The following is a 10,285-nucleotide window of genomic DNA, read 5'->3' as shown; positions in this document are numbered from 1 at the left end:
GTTTAAGCCTCCACTAATAGCAGTCAACAAATATGTTTTCACATCAGCAGCTGCAACATTTAGGACATTGGTTTTGTAAATCAAAAGCCTCAGATAAGTTAACCAAAATCATAACAGAATCGATTCAATTACGACGTCATTACTGCAACCATGGAGGAAAAAACCATAAATAAAGTTGATTACTTTACTTGCAAAGTTATCGGCGGCACGCTACCATGGAAGAAATCCGATTTCCTTGTACACTTGTTCAATCTATCTCTTTACACTGTTTCTTCAATCTATCAAACTGGGGAACCAGCACTGGCGGAGATGGAAGAAGAAGGAGGAGGGAGGAGGGAGGAGGAAGGAGATGGTCTGGAGTTTAAGTACGGCACCATGAGAATGAGTTGTGATACGCCGTCGTTTCAGAGTGATGAATGAAGGTGACGGAGTGTGCCTGTTGTTGCCAGATGGGTGAGGGTTAGATGAACAGTACCTCGTGGATGTCAACGGTGGAGTTAAGCTTGGATAAACAGCCACCGCTGAGGGAGAAAGACGATTGTGTCGGAGAGAGAGTTACACGAGGGAGAGAGCTCAGCGACAGAGACAGACTGAAGAGAGAGACAGAGCCAAGAGAGTTGAGAGAGAACCAATTTCTGAAAATGTGATATGGGTGCAATCAGTTTACAATAAAGATGTATTTATAGATCGTAGTTTTAAAAATTTTGAAAAGGGGTGGTATTTTGACAAAAAATTATAAAATGGGTGGTATTTTGAGCTATTTCCCTTTTTTTTAAGCCCCACTATTATTTATTATTTTTACAATTTTATTTATCATATGAGTCTCATTTGTTTTAAAAAAATATAATAAAGTAATATAATATCTAACATTTTGAGTCTAATCAACAATTTTACGAAATGCCAAATTACCATCTAGACCATCAAATTAAAATTTAATTTTTTGCGACATCTACCTCGAACATGCTCTAGTATACACACCATTTTTTTTATTTCTTCTTTTGAGCCATAGCCAAAGGCCCAAAACAAATGGTTTAACATTTATCCACAACGGATTAGGTTTTCTGTCATTTAGCAGTTGTGGTAAGCCCAATCCATAACATCCGGCACACAGTAAGCAATGTCAAAAATAAAATAAATAGAGGGAGAGAGAGACTGCAGTGGATGCTAAAAATCATACCTTCATCCATACATTAGAAAGCAAAAAGCAAAAAATAATAAAACATTTAAAATATCAGAAAATACTCTTAGTTAATATAAATATTAATATAAATTTATCATATTAAAAAAATTAAAATCAAATCAAATAATAAATATTATTTTTATTAATACAACTACCCATTATTATTTTTAATTCTAAACCCTTAAATTTTTTTTAAAAAAAACCTCACATAGTAGCCGAATCATGCGCGGAGTGGCTAGTGCGTACATACATATGTTGCTCTCTCTCATTATAATTCCTTATTCTTGTACGTTTGCGTTGGCATTTCTGGGGCCACAACCATTGCTTGTGGTTGCAATTTCTCCTCTCAATTCCCTTGACATTCTGCCTCCCCTGTGACTACAAATTTGTCTGCTCTACTCACTTCCCCTCTCTCTCTCTCTCTCTCTCTCTGGAAAGTCAGTGCTGCTTTCTGCAGGTTAGTTTCCTTGCATTTCTTGCTTGCTTCACTGACTTTGAACTGTTTTCATGTCATTATTCTGCAAATTCTTTTGTGGGTAATTTTCAATTTTAAGCTTTGGTTTAGTGGGATTTCGTCATCACTATATGCAGGGTCAAGTTTGCATTTACAATTATGCGTTTGTTTTATGATCATGGCAAAATAATTATGCAGGAATGCGTCTACATTAATGACATAAAAATTTAAAGTGAAATGTTGCGGTAAACGATATTAGTTTTCCATAAGCTATCAATTTTTATTTATTTATACAACTTACCGGCACCTGCATCAAAGTTTAAGCTTTACCCATTAGCTGTACGTAATAGGCAAATGGAATATCTAAACATTCTAGACTTGTTTAGCACAATCTTATCCAGAAAGTGAAGTGGAAATTAATAATTTCCATCCAGCTTATGTAACACCTTTAATACTATCAAAATAGATCACTTCCTGATTAATTGAATTCTAACTGACAACAACAGCTTTCTCCATTACAAGTGAAAGAACAAAATAGACCTCCTGTTGCCAAGAACTAACTGCACTACTTCCTGAGGAAACTACCAAGACCGTCAAATGTGGTTAAATGGAAGAAGAGATAATTATAGATGTGGGCATCCTATGATGTCCGCCGAAGGGAACTTGAACACTGATTTGAACTGCAATATGATTTTGGAATTGGAAGAATTGAAAGAAAAAAAAAATAGAAAATTTATTTATGTTCACAACATGATTTTGGAATAGAGCAGAAGCACTCCAACTTCATAGTTAAGGGAATTTGAACACTGAACATTTTCAAGTTCACTGATTCTGGAACCCTAATAAGAAACACTGGACATGAAACTTATTGGTTGGCTCTAAGGATTATGTTGGTGAAATATTCTGAACCCAATCATATCTCTAGCCAAAAGTAATGAATTCCTTGTGGTGAAAAAGATGTGCCTATGAGTTAAATGGATTCTCAAGGACATATGGTCTTCATTTACATGTTAGAGTGCAGATATAGGGGGCTTAGTGTCCTGACTGAAGGCTAAATGAAATAGTGTGTATTTGATGCTTGTAAAAACTTACTTTGTTTTAATAAGGATTTTTTGGTACAATAAAATTTTGTGTTTAGTGCTGTAGTAATTTTTCATAAGATATTTTATGTTAAATGAGAATATAACACTTCGTTGTTTCGTTTCTCTGTCTTTGCTGAAGCTTTAAGCTTTTGTGAGGGAAATTCTGGCTAGTTTCACTTCGTCGTTGTGTTGATCCTGCCCATGGCACTTACTGCAGGCAAGGTTTTAAGCTGTCCTGCAGTGACTAATACAAAAACCATTCCTAACTCATATGGAATCTTAAATTCTTATGCCATGTCAATGCAACGAAATAACCTTCATTGCCCAAGTCAAGGGGTTGAACTGAGGCAGCTAAACTATGGACGTCTGTTGAAAGATAAAATGATCTTTTCTAATGATGGTTTGTGGCGTATATTGGGTAAACCTGTTAGTTTCACTGACTCTCAGAGATCTACTGTCTTATATCTGTCAAGAGGAACTCATAATACCAAAGCAAAAGAGCCCATTATAACTTACGGTGATCCTGCAGGGGAGACTAGGTAAGAATCAGTTAGAAATTAATATAAATTTCATTTACCAGACACGTACACCTGATCAAGAATATTTTACATCTCTCTCTCTCTCTCTCTCCCTCCCTATCCCTCCCTCCCTTTCTTTCATTACAAGGATACTTTAAATTTATTTATTTATCAAAATCTGCATTTATGTTTTCTACGTTTCAGGAATCTCAAACATGCCTTTCTTTAACTATGACTTTTAGAAATAGCTTTTATGTTTCTGACACTCTGTGAATTTACTTTTTTGAAATAGATATTATTCTGTGTATTTGGAGCAAACATTAATGATAGGAGGACAAAGGGAGTAATAATTTACTTAAAAGAATGATGCAGTTGTTGTGCAATTTTTATTTGATAAACATAGCTAGTGTATATAACAAATTGTTTCTTTGTAGTGCTAGCCTTTTTTATGTATCAACCTGTCAATTGGCTTATGATTTTACTGTTTTCAACTTTTCTGGTAAATGGGAACTTGTGAATTTCTTACACAGTTGTAGATGTGTAGAGATTTATGATCCCTGGTAATTTTTCACATGAAGCTTGGGGTTTGTATTCTGAAACATAGAAGGTATTAAAGTGCAATTTATATGTCTCCATCTGGCTGCCAAAGAGAAGAGAGAAACAGTACATGAGCAGACGAGAAGTTACAGACATAGGAATAGATTCTCCTGGCTACTGGGTTGATTGATGTAATGAGTTTTTTATTCTAATCTCAATAAGAGCAACATCTAGCTCTATAGATCGAACTTTTCCTTCGCGCAAGCACTAAGTAAGCAAGCGGACTTAGACCACTAAAGGAGATACACCAAGTTTACTTGCTTGCTTTTTAGAGTAAGAAATAAACACTTGGAAGTAGAGAGGGTTAATCACTCATAGGGATTCTATCAAGACAAGACCGGAGGATATAACTCTTCATAAGGCATTGAAGATTATGCAAACGTACCACAAGGAGGATTTGCTTTACAGGAAGAGGAGAATCAGACAAACAAGTACAGTACTGTATATATATCTAGTGGCAGGGGCCTCACCCTCTAGGCAGCTTTCACTTCCCTCAAACTAAGGTCAAGTGCATGTGCATTCCCTTCATCTAGATCTTCAGATAATTGTGTCAAGGTCAGAAAAAAATTTGAAATTAGAACATAATGAACCAGAGGGAAAGTTTCCTGTGATACCTACTTCTGTAGACAGGCCATTACTTGCTCTAGAAACTTTTTCTCTGATATAGGGAATCAGGGCCAAAGGAGTATCTAGATGGAAGTGTAGTAAGTGAGATGGATGGTGGGGATCCTGTCACAACAATTGAACATCTTAAAGCAGCCACCGCAAAGCTTTAAGTGATTTATATGCAGAACTAGAGGAAGAAAGGTGTGAGTCTGCAATAGGCAACCAGACTCTGATTATGATTACAAGGCTTCAAGATGTGAAGGCAGCAATACAAATGGTGGCATTGCGATACAAAGGATGTTGGAAGAACAATGTGAGTATGACCAGAAAGCCTTTAACTTTTGAACAAAGCTGATGAACAAGAGAGAGAAGGAAGTGAATGAAGTAAAGAAAGAATTGGAAATATTTCAAAAGAAATACCTATCAGAAGAAGGAGAAGATAAGGATGCCTAACTTCCCAAAGTTGCACACCAGTTTGAGTGTCCAGTTTCTTCTTGGAAGATTCTTGATGCTTCAGCCTATCACATTGTGAGTCTGGAGGGGGCTGTTCAGAACCAGATAGACTTTTTGGTATCCCCATGAAATTTTAACATTTCCCATGGGACTCTAGCATTTTCCATTAGCTTTTTACGCTATCTTGGATATCTTGGACTATAGCACTTTACATCACCTTCTCAAATGGGGTTGTAACTGCTATCTTGGAATTATCCTGATATTGATGTTACTTGAATTACTGAGGATCAGTTAGGCCACATTGACCCTCATCTTTTACCATGGCTGTCATTTTATAAATTTCTCCTCTTATTTTCTTCCCTTGATGGTATGCATACCTGCTTTTTAATTGACCAAGCTTCCACTCTCCTGAAATACGTCTATTTGTTATGTGCCACTCTAATTGATTTCCTCTTCCTTTTACTCCCTTGTCAATTATAACTGTACCTACAATTAGTTCGCTGTCTTTTATTAATACAAATTTGAGTTTGAATTGTTGTTTTTTCACTTATCAGAAGGAGGTACTTCATGAATTTGTTTAATGTCTTGTGTTCTCCAATTTATTCCTCATTTATTACTGTCTCTCAATTTTTAATAATGATTTATTTCATCTTCTTTCAGAGTTTTCTCTAGTTATATCTTCAACTTGACCAAATTAGTCTGTTTCTCAACTTGAACAAATTAATGCATGAAGCTTGTAAACACTGCCATTTTCTTTTGCAATATCTTTGAAAGAACTCCTGTTGTGTACTAGTTCACAGAGTGGGGATAAGGAAGATGAGCATCCAGTCTTTTCTGAGAGAACTACTCACTCCAGTTTAGCTGAAGCTTGTAAATTTGTTTGCAATGATGCAAAGTTTGTAAATGAGAGGGCTCGCAATGACATTATTCTGCTTTCTCGGTAATTTTCCGTAAACTGCTTTTTGTCCCCTAGAGGAGATTGCAAATTGATCATAAATCCACCTTCCTTGGTCTTTATTGTTTATTTTCAAGAACTAATCTTGCATTGTAAAATTACAATTAGTTTTAGGAATCTTAAAAGTACTTAGGACCTGTGTGCAAAATTTGTAACACCATGTTTCTGGCTTTTTTCTTTAGATTATGCATTATAAAGTCAGGTTGAGCATGGTTTACAAGAGAAAAAAGATGTAAACATGCAGTTGCAACTTGCATGTGGTAGTTTTTGTTAATTTAACAGGATAGTCATCTAATTCGTGGTTTTAAATAAATTGAAATGTTCATACATATAGATCACTGCTCATGTTTTGCCACTTCTTGTCAGTGGCATAATGAGGTTGGATGCCCGTGCACGTCAAGACGTTGCTATTCTTGGGTCCGGGTTTCTTAAGCTTGATGGTAAAACTCTTTCACCTTTTTGTTCAGTGCAGAGCTTTTCTATAGCAGCTTTAAAAATTATATTTATTCTTGAATGCACTTACATGAATTTATTCTTTATTGAATTACAAAAATGTAGAATGAATATGGTGTTTGGTTCCATTCTTTTGGTTGCCTAACATGCAGTCATCTTTCTCATTCTTTTGGTTGCCTAGAATGAATTTATTCTTTATTGAATTACAAAAACTGTAGAATGAATATGGTGTTTGGTTCCATTCTTTTGGTTGCCTAACATGCAGCCATCTTTCTCATTTTTTTCTGGTGAAAGTTATTGATTTCCTTATCCTGACCTTCTGCTCTGTAGCTCGAGCACGAGAGGATACGGAGAAAATTGACCGTAATGTGAAGAAGAAAGCTGAGTGCCTTCATCATATTGCTATGGTTTGTGTATTATTTGTTTTTTTTAGGGGTCTTTTATTTGTTTATCTTGGAGGTGAAAACACTTTTTACCTGGCTTTCATGTTAATATTTGATAACTAACCATCCTCCACAGATCTTAAAAGACAAAGCAGAGTCTAGATTGAAAACTGCCGCTGATAAGCATTGGAGTGACGGAGCCTTAGAGGTACCATAAAAAAACAGAAACAAAAAAATAGTTCGGTTCTATCTGTTGTTTGTTGCAATGTAGTATGTGCTTAAAACATATAAATTTTGAATCAAACTTTAAAGAAATCTAAATAATACAATAGTGCATCAATTAACCATGTGAACTTCGTAAAATTGTGTATTTACAATGAGTAGACAACATATACGGTGAAAACAGTGCTCTGCTTGATGCTGTCTTGATGAATCAGTAAAAACTGCACTAATGCACTAAAGTATACATTCTTGATGCTGTATTTTGGTTCATTTTAGGCTGATTTGCGCCGTGCTGACTTCCGTGCCAAACAACGTGCAATGGAAGATGCCCTAATGGCTTTGGAGGTGAACTTCATTTGCTTTGCGATACTCTTCAAGGATACTTGTTGGAGATCATCTTCCTAGTTTATCATGTCCAGCTAAAGTTTTCCATGGGCTCTGATCCTTTTTCATATTGTTTTGCAGTTTGTCAAAAATATTCATGACCGGATGGTGAGCAAAATGTACAATTTGTAAGTTTCTTTTGTGATTGTTAACTTCCTTATTCATTTGACCTTTGATCTCCTCTATTAGTTGTGTATCTACCTTTGAAACATAATATCTGACATGCTCATATCCAGTCCTTTGCATAGCGAAAATGGTATTGTATCAGAAAATGACATGCTGGGGCGTATAATGCTTGAAAAGAATGGCAAAAGTCTTGATTTCCCTTTTGGTGAAGTATCTACTGATCGCATTACTGCAATTCAGGTCCCTATTTCCTGGCTATCTCCAGTTCTCTTTCTTCCTCACTTTCTTGCGATTCAGGACATTAATAATCATATATATGGTGTACAGGAAGCTTACTGGAGTATGGCGTCTGCTCTCTCTGAAGCAGATGGAATTGACTATACTGATCCTGAAGAGGTTCATATCTCTATGTATTTATGTTCCTAATATGGTCGAGCAATTAATGTTAGTTTGGTTATGGGGTCCTTCTTTTAACTAATCTTTTGTATCTGGAGCAGCTTGAGCTGTTAATTGCAACTCTTATTGATCTCGATGCAATGGATGGTAAAAGTAGTGTATCGTTATTGGCAGAGTGTTCAAATTCTCCTGATGTCAATACCAGGTAAGTGATGCAAGCATTAGTTATGTATCTTATAGTCCCCCTAGACAATGTTGGCCCCCTCTTAAGCTATGAGTTTGGTCTTTATGGTTCTGAAACGAAGATGTCAAAGTACAAAGCCAAATGTAATATGCTTTAATCTTCCAACCAACGTGCATGTACAAGGCTCATGAAACCTCTTGCATCATAGAAGAAGAGGGTAAAAAGAAACCTCTCAAATTCTCAAGATTTAGTGACATAGGCCATTGACAAGGAACCCTGCATGAATTATGAATTTTAAATCCTTCATTGCACTTTACTCTAACATTACTTATATTGTATATCATCCACTCTTCCCTGTTTGCTTTTTGTTGTATAGGAAAGCCTTAGCCAATGCCTTGGCTGCAGCCCCATCGATGTGGACTCTTGGAAATGCAGGAATGGGAGCACTACAGGTTATTTGGTCATTACATAATGGTAATCATCATTCTTTGCCATAATGATGCCAGAAACTTATGTCTATCGTTTTCCTTGCAGAGACTCGCGGAGGATAGCAATCCGGCAATTGCTGCCGCTGCCACTAAAGCAATCTTTGAACTTAAGAGACAATGGGAGATAGAGGAAGGAGATAGCTGGAGGTTTACGATGAACCGAAACCCCATTGAAGAATGGGAAACCCAAGAAGCTGACGACAATGAAGATACTGATTGACGTATTAAGACAACTGTAGTGTAGGTATTCACATGGAGGGTTAAATTAGTTGTAGGATATAGACCACCCTCACTAATTACCATAAAGTGATCAAAATTCTGTAAATAAAATGCTACATTTTTTTGTTATTTTTGAAATATATGTCAAATCATTTGTAAAAACCATGCTTTGATAATCTACGGGATTCGAACTTGGGACATGGTGATTAGTTACAAATCCTATAATGTTATCGAGTCATATTCGAATCGTGTAGTGTTGGTTTGTGTCAAATACTAGTAAAGTTCAATAACTGATTTGATTAACTACGGCAGATGACTGGTTTGCAAATGTTTGAACCATGATAAAAGGAAAATTTGTTCCAATCATTTTATTGGTGCCAGTTAGTTTGGTTATGGGTTAAAATTCCGTTTTTACAACATGCTACCAAATTGAACCATATCTGTTCTACAAACTAAAATACAAGAAGCGATCATCATTTGGGTCCACTTAATAATGGTGAGTTGCACATGAATTGCAACCTCGACAGATTTTAATTCAAGAGACAAGCCGACCCCATAACATCATTTAAGTCCCTCCCAACTTTAGTCTGTCCTCTGTCTAAGTTCACACCATTATCCAATGTTTACCTTTGTGATTGGAATTTGCATGAGCAATTTAGCCGCATGTGGGGCTACTATTTTTTTAATTCTTGTTAAACACTATTCTTTTTTAGGGTTTTTTTTTGTTGTTGTTGTCAAAGTTAGGAAGAGAGAGGTTGGTTTTCTCACACATACACAATTAAGATGTTATGAGGTTCGAATTTGAGACCAATGACTTGCAAGTCGATGCTATTTTTCACTAGGCTAGACCCCGCTGGCCTTTATTAGGGGTGTTTGGTAACTCTAACTTTTTCTTTTTGACTTTAAAAAAAAAAAAGTATTTATGGGTTTTGTTTTGTTTTTGTAATAGTACACCCTTAAATCTTTCAAAAAAGCATTGGTTTGGTATGCTTTAGTTAGAATCTTTGATTATATTTCTTAGGTGCCTCAAGACCCATGAGTGAGCTTTTCAAAAGTTAAAGAAAGCATAGAGGCCCGCCAGGGAGCAAAAGCAGGGAGAGAGACCATAACCCACAAACATTATTAACCAACTTTATTCATACAAAGGCTCTTCAATCACTGTCACAATCCCCAATTTGATCCACTCCCTTCCCTTTTTTTCCACGAACCTTTTTCTTTCTTCATAGCTTTTCCATCATGCCTGCCACTGTTGACAGCCCATGTTTCATCATTCCCTGCCTGTCACTTTAATTTCAATATAAGAATCCCAAGTAGCATATAGTTTATATTAGTGGTATATCTAAGTATCAATTAACCAGTTGAAAACTAAGAAAACTATTAAAGAATAATTTGAATTTAGTGATCATCACTTGAAACTTGAAAGCTTAAATTGGAGGTGTAGGGGGTCTGATTATGAGTATTAGATACAGCATGTGCTTCCTTATACAGCGGTAATACAGTCCCTAACAAACATTCGGAACCAACTACCTTTTTGTTTAGTGGTATTTCTCTTATTAAAATTGGAAGAGGTTTCAAGTCGAATTCA

General features: G+C 36.0%; 1 protein-coding gene across 2 annotated transcripts; it reads left to right on the top strand.

Moving 5' to 3' along the window:
- LOC18783557 lies at positions 1,494–8,900 on the top strand. Of its 2 annotated transcripts, XM_020560666.1 has the most exons (13): positions 1,494–1,637; positions 2,856–3,255; positions 5,684–5,830; positions 6,212–6,285; positions 6,629–6,705; positions 6,818–6,889; positions 7,180–7,248; positions 7,369–7,415; positions 7,524–7,653; positions 7,741–7,809; positions 7,911–8,014; positions 8,370–8,445; positions 8,528–8,900. In XM_020560666.1, the coding sequence occupies exons 2-13, from the start codon at positions 2,918–2,920 to the stop codon at positions 8,699–8,701; spliced, it is 1,377 nt and encodes a 458-aa protein (XP_020416255.1). In that variant the 5' UTR covers positions 1,494–1,637; positions 2,856–2,917; the 3' UTR covers positions 8,702–8,900. The 2 variants fall into 2 exon arrangements, with proteins under 2 accessions (XP_020416255.1, XP_020416256.1); XM_020560667.1 differs by lacking the exon at positions 1,494–1,637 and having other exon boundaries at positions 2,824–3,255.

Source organism: Prunus persica, chromosome G3 (genome assembly GCF_000346465.2).
Source record: "Prunus persica cultivar Lovell chromosome G3, Prunus_persica_NCBIv2, whole genome shotgun sequence".
NCBI classification, from domain to species: Eukaryota; Viridiplantae; Streptophyta; class Magnoliopsida; order Rosales; family Rosaceae; genus Prunus; species Prunus persica.
Note: the sequence above shows the minus strand (reverse complement) of the source record. Positions and strands in the feature narration are given on the sequence as shown.

Excerpts from the sequence above, each read along its gene's own strand:
- LOC18783557 (XM_020560666.1), top strand. The coding sequence starts at position 2,918 with ATGGCACTTACTGCAGGCAAGGTTTTAAGCTGTCCTGCAGTGACTAAT. Across the intron at positions 6,286-6,628 it reads CGGGTTTCTTAAGCTTGATG|CTCGAGCACGAGAGGATACG; the intron begins GTAAAACTCTTT and ends TCTGCTCTGTAG. Across the intron at positions 7,810-7,910 it reads ACTATACTGATCCTGAAGAG|CTTGAGCTGTTAATTGCAAC; the intron begins GTTCATATCTCT and ends TATCTGGAGCAG.